The 12,212-nt window shown below is 37.6% G+C and overlaps 1 protein-coding gene across 1 annotated transcript; it reads left to right on the forward strand.

The window, feature by feature from the left end:
• Positions 1-4,370: 4,370 nt before the first annotated feature.
• On the forward strand, positions 4,371-11,414 carry LOC120134854. Its single transcript, XM_039151236.1, is given in 11 exon segments — positions 4,371-4,615; positions 4,744-4,910; positions 4,913-5,617; positions 5,620-5,872; positions 5,875-7,262; positions 7,394-7,506; positions 7,702-9,537; positions 9,718-9,766; positions 9,859-10,106; positions 10,231-10,326; positions 10,876-11,414. Coding segments are annotated over 11 exon segments (5,274 nt in total). The 5' UTR covers positions 4,371-4,422; the 3' UTR covers positions 11,102-11,414.
• Positions 11,415-12,212: the final 798 nt, after the last annotated feature.

Genomic DNA, 12,212 nt, shown 5'->3' on the forward strand with positions numbered 1-12,212 from the left:
GTGTAAGAAACATGGTTTTGGTTATTGCATTGTTTACATACATCTTATTATTGCAACCCATCTCATTTTGGCAATTACTTTATATTTATTGATATTATTATTATATTGCCTCACTAAGTTGATGACTTAGTATGTGAGTGTTTCACACGTAGGATCTGATAAAGTAGACGATCGAGGTTAAGCAGCTGGACAACATTACTCCTGCAACTATCAGATCAGAAGTAACTTAATCAGTAGGTCATTTTGTTATGGAAATGGATGTTGGCATGTAATTAAAAAGTTAAGTTGTGTATGCTCTGAATATTTTGGTAAACTTATATTACCATATGTATATTATTGTATTTTTCGTAATATAAGTTCAAGCATTTTACTATTATTTGTAATGAGTTGTGTTTTAAAAGTCAATGTAATATCTCTGACTCGTATCCGGGTTGGATACAGGTTGGGGGTGTTACAAGATGCATGACTTGTCAGCAGGTTAAGACAAAACACCAACATCCGTTGGGACTGTTGGAGTCTATTAAGATTCCTGAGTTGAAATGGAAGAGTATTTCGATGGACTTTGTTACCTGTATTCATTTGACTCATTCCAAAAAGGATTCTGTTTGGTTGATTGTGGATCGACTCACCAAGTCAGCTCATTTTATTCCTATTCGGGATAATTATTCTCTGGACAAGTTGGCTAAATTATATATCTGAGATCGTTAGGCTCCACGGTGTTCAATTGTCCATCATCTCCGACTGAGATACGAGGTTTACTTCTAGGCTCTATAAGGCTTTGCACGAGGTTTTGAGTACTTGTTTGAATTTCAGTACAACTTCCACCTGTAAACTGATGATCAGTCTGAGGGAGTTATTAAGGTGGTGAAGGATATGTTATGGGGTTGTGTGATTAACTTTTGTGGTAGTTGGGAAGATTTATTTCCTTAGCTGAGTTCACTTACAATAATAGTTACCAGGCAAGTATTCACATGGCACCATATGAGGCTCTGTATGGACGTTGATGTCGTACTCCTATCTGTTTGACAAAGTTATATGATAAGAAGACTTTAGGTCCAGAGATAGTTTGAGAGACTTAGATACTGTCAGATTGATTTGTGATCAACTTTTAATTTTCGTAATTAATACAACCGATAAATCAAATTGGTATCTAAAGGGCAATACAAGGATGCTAATCATTCTTTGGCTATAATCGACTTCCAAATCCAATTATTTCATTGTAAAATGTAGATCAGTTAAATGGTAAGTTAAGGCGTTCGATCAACCTAATCCAAACTGATCGGTGGCGGCTCCAACACATCAATATAAGTCGGAACCCGATTTTGGGACCACCGAATGACGGTTACGGTAGCTTGGCGACTTCATTGAGGACAAGTAAGAAAGTCAGGACAAAATTGATTTCCGGTTGTCTTCTTAAGCAAAAATTGTAAGTTTGGATTATAATTTATCCTTTCAATTATTGTTATTTACCATTGATTATTTTTTTGAATAAATAGTTATATTGATGTTTTTTAATGACCACGAATTTGAGATTGAAAGTGAAGAAACCAAAACATTTTAGTCTAAAGTCATGGTTTTGAGACATTTTCCTATGAAACAATCACCAAATTCGGACTCAAAGGTCGAGACTAATCGATCCATGAAATTTTGAACCGAATGACCACATATACGGAGAGAAAATGGAGAAGAGCAGAAAAAGGGTAAATTGCTCCATGAATCATTAAACTTTACTATCTCTCATATTTTACTTACCAAAACAACGTCGTTTTAGAGTATATTTGAGTTTTTCAAAACGGCGTCGTTTGATTCCTATGCCAATGTCATAACACCGTTAAAAAGTTAACGACAGAGTGAGTAAAATGATTCAATTTGTAAAGTTCAGTAAACAAAATAGAAAACTGAAAGTTGGGTGAAAAAAGGAGAGATAATATAGTTGTTAAGGATTTTTTAACTATTTGTTATGATAGGAGTTCGAGGAGCTTGGAAAGTTTTATGATGAGTTTGAACCGATAAAATGAAATATAAGAAGAAGAGGAGTAGTTTGATGATCTTTTCAACCAAATAAACTATCAAATAAGGACATAAGAATTTTAGAATTTTTTAACACGTTGCATCAGTTGATAGCTATCGTTAATAGTTTAATTTTGTTTTGGATAAGTAAAAGATTTTATTCATACAAAAGAAAGCAGACTAGCTGCTACAAAACATATATACCCTAGACAATTAAATCAATTCCCAAACTATACACAATTGTCTATTTACAACATACAATCTATTCATATAACATCTATACAATTTAATTTTCACAGCATCTTTAATTCTACTAACAATATTATCAACCGAACGAACCAAACCTCTGAAGTGTCTGTTATTTCGTTCCTCCCAAATGTAATAAACAAATACGGTCCAAGCTAACTTTAGGATACGCACCAAAAAAGATTTACCCTTAAGATTCACTGGCCTCCATTGGAGACTATCACTCCAGCATTGAGGTTATTGATAAAGCCCACAAGAGTGCAGAACTGCACCCCATACTTCCCTTGCATAAGCACAATCAAAGAAGAGATGATTTCGAGACTCTACAACCCACACACATTGTATGTAGCCATTCCAAATCTAGCAAGTCTATCTTTCGTAGGTAATCTGTCCAAAATGGCCATCCATGAAATCAGTGAGAATTTTGGAATATGAGCAAGAAACCAAATAAGGCGATGCCAGGTGACCTTCTCCATCCTACTACGAGTATTATCCCATATCCAACTAACTTTTATTTGAGTCCAGTTACTACTAGAGCAGAACAACCTCCTAACCTCATTTCTCATTTAACCAACTTTGCCAGAATCCAACTGAAATGGACCTTACACTCAACGTTAATAGTTTAATGATTTAGTGACTATTAATTTTTTTCTTATTGACAACAACTCCAATAAAAGCACCTTATAAGTTCAATGATTATTTTTGGAATTTACCATTAGATTTTTAACATTAGTTATTTAAATTGAAATAAAAAATATTAAGATAACATTTTAGACTGAGTAAACGGTGGAATCCTCAATTTTTATAAAGCGTGTAAACCGCCGTAAGATGTTTACACGTGTCAAGTTATGGCCACAGGACCATCAAAATTATTTCTTTTCCTTGTGCACCCAAACATTGCCCCCTCAATCCTCCTCCTTGTTTACTTTCCCTCCCAAACCTGACCTTCGGATCCGAACCTCAATTTTGCTCCTCTGTTCGTTGAAAATTTCGCACACTATTTCGATCACTTTATCGCTATCTCTCCATCTCTATCTTCTAGCAAAAACAAAAGCGCCCAATTTTTCAAACCCTAAAAAATTTTCTAACAATTTTGACACTCTTTCAATGATCGTTTTCCGAGCTCCATTTTAATGTTTTTTCCACTCCATTGTAAGTTCATTTCTTCTCCATCCCCCCTCTCTCGAGGTACCCTAATGTGATTTTTCCACTCTTCAAGTATTATTTTTATATGAGATGCTGAATCGATGCTAACGATTTGATGGTACATGGCTGGGCAGCCGCGTCGCTTTTATTTCGTTTTAGTGACGGGGATTGCTTGCTGCCGTTTCGATCTTACGGAATTTTTACGAAATGTGCGATTTTACGGAATTTTTAGTTTAGTGTCTGTTTTCCTATAGAAGGGAGGGGCGTCAGGGATCTTCATCGAGGGGAATTGTGAATTTTAAATTGAGCTGAGGTTGCAGTAGTTCTTTTCTTCCTAATAGATGAAAGGTTAATGTTTTGGTTTTTATAAATAATTAGTTTCAAGATTTTTTCATTAGTAGTGAGTGAATTTATGTTCGCACTGAACTTGTAGTATATTCTGCTTTGTTGCTTCTTGAGTGTCTCCTTTTTTTGTGTGTTAGTTAGAGTTCATTGACATTGATATGGTAGCCTCTGATGTTTGGTTTTTTGTTAATTGGGAGGTATCTTTATGTACTTGATGTATCAGACTGCTAACATCTCATATGTACATCTGAATTTATTGATTTAATGAATCTACCTTCCATTAATTTTCATCAATATGAGGCTTGTTTTTCATGTTGATTATCGAGTGTGGTACATAGAAAACAAAGATGAACTTTGGCATTAGATTAGTTTGCTATACCAAATGAAGAAAAGAAAGGTGGAACAATTTTCATGAACAGATAGTTGCCTTTACTTCTGTTTCCATGAAGAGATGGTATGTTAGATTTTATCAATGCAGGAAACGTCACAACCAAGGTGAATGTTTAAATGTACAGAAGAGGTTTGTTTCTAATTATACTTGGATTCAAAGAAGGATTCTTATGGTTGTGTGGCATATAATGGAATTGAAAGCTTGTCAATACTTAATTCTTTTTTAGGCTCTAATATTTCTCTTAAACCTTTAGCTGCTGAGTATTTTTGGCTTGGATTATCTCTATGCCTGGCAACGAAGTTGGAGACAGGGTCCATAATTTCCTTGGTCAAGAGGGTTTGTCCCTAGGCCAACATCATTCGCGGCTCCTTGACTCTGCCTGGCCTGGGTTAAGTAACAATCTATGGGTTGGAGGCCAGAGACAAGTTGATGTACCTCTTGTTTCCAGTTTGTTGAATTTTAGTGCACATCAATTAGGTAATATGAAGACATTTTATTTGTTAAGTTTCAGCTCTCTTCTGTTGCTATAATTTTGATTTAGCGCATGGTTGTAGCATGCATCCTAAAACTACGTAATTGTCTTCATTATATTCTTTTGGCATTAGCTGAGTCTGACCGAGGACATAGTAGTCAGTCTTCTAGTCAGCAGCAGGACACGAACTTCACTCACACATGTTTGAGGCCTGAGGACATAGTGGATGCAGCATCTAGATGCTTATATCCTCTTGATTCACAGATAGGAAATGGTCCTGATCTTCATAAGAAAAGTTCCCAAGGTTGGAATCTACGGAATCCCCAGTAAATTATGATTTTTTTGGAGGGCAACAGCAAATTAGTGCACAGCATTCTGGAATGATCCAGCCTTTGTCCAGGCAGCAATCAGGGATGAATGACATGCAGCTATTACGGCAACAACAACATGCTATGCTTAAGCAAATGCATGAATTACAGAGACAACAACTCCTGAAGCTACAGTTTCAGCTACCAGATGCAAGGCAGTTGAGCTCCACGAGTCAGGTTTCCTCTACTGTAAAACAGGGAATGGATAGCCTTTCTCCAGCTCCAATCAATGGCTTTCCTCTCCATGATGCTTCAAATTATTCCTGGCAGCCTGAGCACATGACACCAAATGCAAATTGTCTGCAGCATGGTGCATCTCCTGCCATGCATATATCCTCTGGAGGATTTACGTTTTCCCCTGAGCAAGGGCAGGTGTCTTTGATGGGTTTGGTTCCTCCACAGGTTGATCAATCGTTTTATGGTATCTCAACCGGTGGTGCAAGAGGAATCCCATATCACCATTCTTCTATCCAAATGGATAAACCTTCAATGCAGCAGGTACCAGCCAGCAGTAGTTCTTTTCCAGGTAATCAGTATGCCGTATTTACAGATCAAGTTGGCTTGCAAGATGGAACTTTGGTTTCTAGACAGGGTGTTCAGGGTAAAAAAGTGTTTGGGGCTGCAGCAGGACAAGGCTTAAATACTGGATTTCATTCAGAAAACTTACAGGAAAAGACTATTCAGCCCAAAAACATGATGATGCAGGAGTCTTGTGGAAGGCAGAACTTCCTAGTCCATCAGAAATATCCTTGGAAAAGTCAACGATTCAGGCTGCCCCCGCACAGTGTGTGGCCACGCTAGATGAAACTGAAGAAAAGATTTTGTTTGGTTCAGATGATAGTGTGTGGGATATCTTTGGACGGAGCACCAACATGGGCTCATTGTTGGATGGTGCGGACTCTTTTGGGCATTGCCTTCTTTGCAAAGTGGCAGTTGGAGTGCACTTATGCAGTCTGCTGTGGCAGAAACATCTAGTAATGATTTAGGGGTACAGGACCAGTGGGGTGGTTTAGGAGTGCAGAATAGTGAACCTCCAAGTGGGAATATGCCATCACAAAGTGTCCATGATGACAGCAAACATCAATTAGCTTGGGTTAATAACAAATTGCAGACTGGCTCCTCATCGAACTCTAAACCTTTTCCAATGTCTAGTGATGCCAATATCAATCTTGACTTTTTCAGCATCCCAGGGGTTCAGCAATCAGGAGTCCAGATTGCAAATGAACAGAATGAGAAAATGCCAAATGATTCATCTCAGAAATCTGTTCAACAGTTGACAGGAAAAAGAAGCAAATGGTTGGATTGCAGTTTTATACAGAAACCTGTATCTGAAAGTGTTCAATTCTTTGGAAATGTTGACCACTCTCCTAATTTGCAAGTGGGTGCAAAGAACCCTTCAGGTCACCAACAAGGCATAGCTGTACATAGTATGCGTGTACAGCCACACAATAAGCCAAATGGTTGGAACTTCATTGATTCTTCACCACATAGCGGTAATGCTATATCAAAAAGTCAGGATATTGATTGTGCATTTCAACCATCTCAGAATAGTAATCATAGAGGTGCCCTGCATGAGGATAAAGGTCATGGTTCTGCTCTTGATCATTCCATTCCTAATGCAAATATTGAGCAGGGAAATTTCAGTTCCAGCTTGAGAAGCCTACAGGTGAATATCAATAGGGAAGGTTCTGACTTGGATAATGTTGCTGCAGTAACAGATTCAAGAACCACAAGGGTCACTGAAAGCAGCCAGCGACTTCCAAACAATCATAATATTGATCTCAGGAGAAGTACTGATTCTAAATTAAACTCTGCACAAAGCAAGGTTCAAGCCAAATATCAGCAAAATCAGGATAGGAAACATCAAGCTTTTGATTCATCTGAAAATGATTGCTTGGACAAGGGAGCGAATGAAGCAAATATGTTGGAGGATCACAGTGTCAAAGAAACTTGCAATGACAGTTTTAACCCAAACACATTCCACCATTCTTCTACCAGTGGCATGAGAGACAATGTCTGGATGGATGTAAATGATTCACGTGGAGGAAAACAGAAGTCATCTGTTTGTATTAGTCATAAGCCTTCTGGAATCCGTAAATTTCAGTATCATCCTATGGGGGATCTGGATACGGAGGCTGAACCTTCATATGGAACTAAAAGTGTTGCACATTCACATGCAATATCCCAACATGTTTCACAAGGATTGAAAGGGGATCACCAAGGATACGTTGGGCAGTCAACATTTACTGGTCATGCTTTTAGAGAGTCCTTAGAAACTGAGAAGGTAATTTTTGGTCTGAAATTGTCAAATATTTTTCTGTCCTCTGTACAACTGCTGAAGTTTACTTTGCTTTTTTAGAATAATATAAGCCTTCGGAAGACTAAATAATATTTTATTATTTTTCACCTGCTTAGGGGTGTTTTCCTAGCAATCAAGCAGACGAGGTACCTTCAAAAAGCTCAAATCAGGGTTCTGCTTCTGACAGATCCTTTGTTGGTTCTGTGCCAAACAAGACAACTCCAATGAGGTAGTTGAACATTTGTACTTGTTTTTTAGCTTGAGTTGAATTTCTTGCTTTTCTCAAAATTTTTAGCTACAAATAATACTTTTCGGTTGTTAAAACTATGATAGTAAAAATGTATTCATCACCATATATATTGCAATATGATTTTTATTATTAGTACTGATTTTCTTATTTACTTTTTAATGTGCTCCCTTTCAGTCAAAACATGCTGGAGCTTCTTCCTAAGTTTGATCAGCCAAGAGATCATGATACTGCAACACACTTAAGCTCATCCAAATGCAATCTATCATCCGAAATGCCTGATACAGAAACTTCTGATGGATCTGTAGGCCAGACTCAGCATAACAGGCCTTCTACTTCCGAAGGTTTTGGCTTACAATTAGGTCTTCCATCTCAAAGGTTTATCATTCCTGATCGTGCAATCTTATCTCAGAGTTCTCCCCATGTAGTTAATTCTCTAAATTCAGTTTATGACTCTTCTGGGGTAGGAAGTAAGGGTCATGCATGGTTGGATCCAAAAACTTCTGTTCAGTCCCCAACTCACGGAGCATCCTCTGGAGACAATAGGAATAATGTTTCAAGTGTTTCTGGTCAAATCAGTAATAAGTCGTCACCACGTAATATCCAGGGCAACTTTTCTACCAGTTTTACCTCTGATTACCATTTAAAAAGTCATCTTCAAAGCCAGCATGTTACTAATGTGGGTAGCCAGGCAACACCAAGTACATCTATGGATGCACCTTTTGGTGGGTTGGCATCTCTTGTCAAGCAGACTGGTGACTCTTCTGAGGGAGCTCAAACTAGTCAATTGCGAAGGAAACCAGCACCCCGCATACCTAAATCTGCTGCAAATAACAATCTTGCTTCTTCAGATACTTCTCAGCCTGGTAGTAGTGACCAAATCCATGCAAAGAATCAAGGCCTGCAGTTTCCAGTTTTGGAGTCTCTGCCATCTTCCCAACCATATGCTACATCTGAATCTCCAAAGCCTGGTGCTTTTACCAAAATGCCTGATGGGTGGACCAGTGTTTCAGCCCCACAACATTCACTAGGAGGTAAGTCGTCTTGGGATTCCCAAAATTTGTTCAAGTACCATCATCAATCGAATATTTACTCTGAAACAACACTTCCTGGAACAAAGAAGCTGGACAATCAAATTGCTGAGGCAGAAGGTTGTGGTCAATCTGAGTTGTCTGCAGGCTCTGCTAAACCACAGAGCTTTGTTGGAGAGGAGCAACCAGCAAAAGATCAGCAGTTATTGGCAGAGAATGGTGCCAGCCCAAATCCTGCAGCTATGCTCCGAGACATTGATGCTCTTGGCGACTCTTTGAGACCAAATAATATGGCACATCAGAACCATTCCTTGTTGCATCAGGCACCATACATGAAAGATATAGAGATTGAACCAAGTGATAGGAGCGTCAAAAGATTTAAAGGCCCAAGTCTAGACTCTGCTTTGGATACTCAGCAGGTAAGTTCTGAAGCAGCAGAGCAGTTATCTTATGGACCTGATACTATGATGAAAGATGCTCTTGCCAATCGTCTGTTAGCTCCTTCTAATGATATTGTGGCATTCTCTCAGAATGGTTCCCAGCATTTCTCTAGTGCTAATAATTCAGCTGCTATTCTGAAGGGTGGACACTCTCAAATAAGTCCCCAGATGGCTCCATCTTGGTTTGATCGGTATGGCATGTTTAAAAATGAGCAAATGTCCTCTCTATATGATGCTCAAAAAATTGCCATGGTGAAGGCTGCAGAAAAAGCATTTATTGTTGGTAGGCCTTCTGACAGTTCACATGCTCTTCATTCAAGTGAACAGGTTATTGACGCTGCTGATCCTAGTCAGCATGATAGTGCCTGTAAAAACTCAGAGCCAATATTGACTGAGCATACCTCCTCTCACTCGTTGCCTCCTGATATAACAAATCAGGATTTGATAGTTGTGAAAGCAAGAAAGCGTAAAAGTATGGCATTTGAGCTTCTACCATGGTATAGAGAAGTGACGCAAATTTCTCAAGGATCTCAAAACATCAGGTGATTGGAATAAATAACCCATTTGCTGCAATTACTTTTAGCATTATAGATGTCAATGGCCAAAAACACTTAAGTATTTTCTACTAATTTTACCATACAAAAATTAGTTGCTCTCTTCTTGCACTCTGTTTATGTTTTTCTTAGTTTTGGAATTATATTGAAGTTTTCTGTTGATCACAGTGTGGGAGAGGTGGAATGGGCACATGCAGCAAATCGATTGATTGAGAAGGTGTGTTCAGTGTTTAACTGTTCTATTTTGATGTTATCTTCTTCTTTCTTAGAACTATGACAGTTCTTAGCTTAAAGATGATCTATTCACAGGTTGAAGATGAACCTGAAATGATTGAAGATTGGCCACCAGTGGTTAGATCAAAAAGAAGGCTCATCTTGACAAGGCAGCTTATGCAGCAGCTACTTCATGCTCCTCCGAGAGCATTTCTTTCTGCAGATGCTAGCAAAAACTATGAGACTGTGGCCTATTTTGTTGCCAGATCAGTCTTAGGAGATGCATGCAGCATAGCATGTACACTGGAAAGTGATACTGCTGTTCGTCCTGACAGTGAAAGCATGTAAGAACATGTTAATATTGTTTGAAATCCTTGAATCCTGTTTTTACCGGATCTCATCCCCCAATCATTGTTCCTATTAACTGATACTATCTGATGATTTTTTTCCCTTTCAATTTGCTTTTAGCCTCTCGGAAAAGCTTAAGGAGAGAGACCAGTCCACCTTAAAGGCAGCAGAAGATTTTATCATCAGAGCAAAGAAACTTGAAAATGATTTACAGAGGTAACTCACATCTAGTTCTCGCCCATTTCTTTTATGCATGACATTTCTTTTGGTAGTCTTTTGCAACATTGTTATTAATGGCTGTACACCTTGCTTATGAATTGAGGTTAAGTGTTTTGTGGTAAGAACTTCCCCTCACAGACCACCCGTTAAATTTGATTTTTTTGTTGCAATGGGTATGCCGAGGTGTCATTTGTATGTTAATTTACTGGTGACGTGTGGTCTTAAACAAGTAAAAATTATGCGGAAGGGCTTCCTTGTCAATTCTGTTGGTTGTATTGGTTTCCCTTTTCTATTAGTATTTCCCAGGATAGGTTCATTAATCCTTTGGATCTTTAGGTGCATTCTGCCTGTTGAAAGTGTACTGCCGCATATGTTTCCGGTTATTTTACTTTGTACTTTGACCCAAAGTATGGCTTCTAGCCTATTAGCTTATAATTATTATACCTTTGGTTTTCCATGGCTGCCTCCATTAATTACTTTGCCCTAAGCTCTTTTTACGACCGTGCCAATTATCTCATCTTTTAGTGTTTCCGCTTTGTTATGCAGTCTGGACAAGAGAGCCTCAATCTTGGACCTAAGATTGGAATGTCAGGATCTAGAGAAGATTTCTGTCATCAATCGTTTCGCCAGGTTCCATGGCCGGGGGCAAGCTGACCGGACTGAAACCTCATCGTCCTCCGATAATTCTCACAAATTCTTCTCCCAGAGATACGTAATCGCTCTACCTATGCCCCTGAATCTCCCTGACAAAGTACAATGCCTTTCCCTTTGATAATTACTTGGAAAATATTTTTCCATCTTTTTTTTGGCCAATTATCTTCTCCTCGGCTCTTAGATCTTTCCATTGGAGGCCATTGAAGTCGATTTGCGGAGATATATATATATAAGTTTTATCAATTGAATATTGGTCTGTGATGTTGAGAGAAAGTGGAAAGGGGGGGGGGTAAGGCCCCATGATTTTTGGGTAAATAGGGTTTCTGCATTTCTCATTTCTTAGGATTATGAAAATTGAAAGGAATTATTATTTTGCAAAGGATGACAATGGAGCTTGCCGGAAATCAAGATTATCTATATCCGTACTTCTGGATACAATGTCTAGATCTCTTCATCCATGAATCGGAGGGCTATTGAACGTTTAAGCATGTTTGATCTCTGTCTTTTTATATAGTTACGGCAAATTATAACGTACGTTCTATCTAATCCTTAGGGTACGTTTGGTTCACGGAATGTAAGATTACCAGTGAGAATAAAAGATTATCAGGGAATAGGATTAATGAGAATGTTGTATTTTGTGTTTGGTTGATTTAGCAGGAATGTAAGATTATCGTGTTTGGTTAAATGAATAAAAGATTATTGGAATGTATATTTGATCAAATTGTCATTATTATATATTTGTATAATATTATAAATTGTAAAATATTTATATATTCTTTAAAAAATTAAATTCATAATATTTATATAATTTTTTTACAAAATTAAAAATATAAAAATGTTTAATGAAAGGGTAAATTTTTTTTAACCTCTGAATTTTATATAAAATTTTAATTATAGATTTTTTTTGTAAATCTAAAATAATTTAAGGATAAATTTGTAATTTAACCTTTGTAGAATTTTTATTATTCAATGACAGAAGAATGATATTTTTGAAAAAAATAAAAATTTAAGGGTATTTTAGTCTAAAACGCTGGTAATGTTATAATACTAAGGAAAAGGAGGTAATAACATTCCCGGTAATATACCCAAAAAATCTAATATTGATAATAAAACATTACCGGGAATGAGATTCCCGGCCAACCAAACATGAGAATGTGGGATTCCCATCCCATGGAATCTTACAATCCTTTAACCAAACACCCCTTAAAGTATTCACGACAGTAAGTCTA

Source organism: Hibiscus syriacus, unplaced genomic scaffold (genome assembly GCF_006381635.1).
Source record: "Hibiscus syriacus cultivar Baekdansim isolate YM2019G1 unplaced genomic scaffold, ASM638163v2 tig00110599_pilon, whole genome shotgun sequence".
NCBI classification, from domain to species: Eukaryota; Viridiplantae; Streptophyta; class Magnoliopsida; order Malvales; family Malvaceae; genus Hibiscus; species Hibiscus syriacus.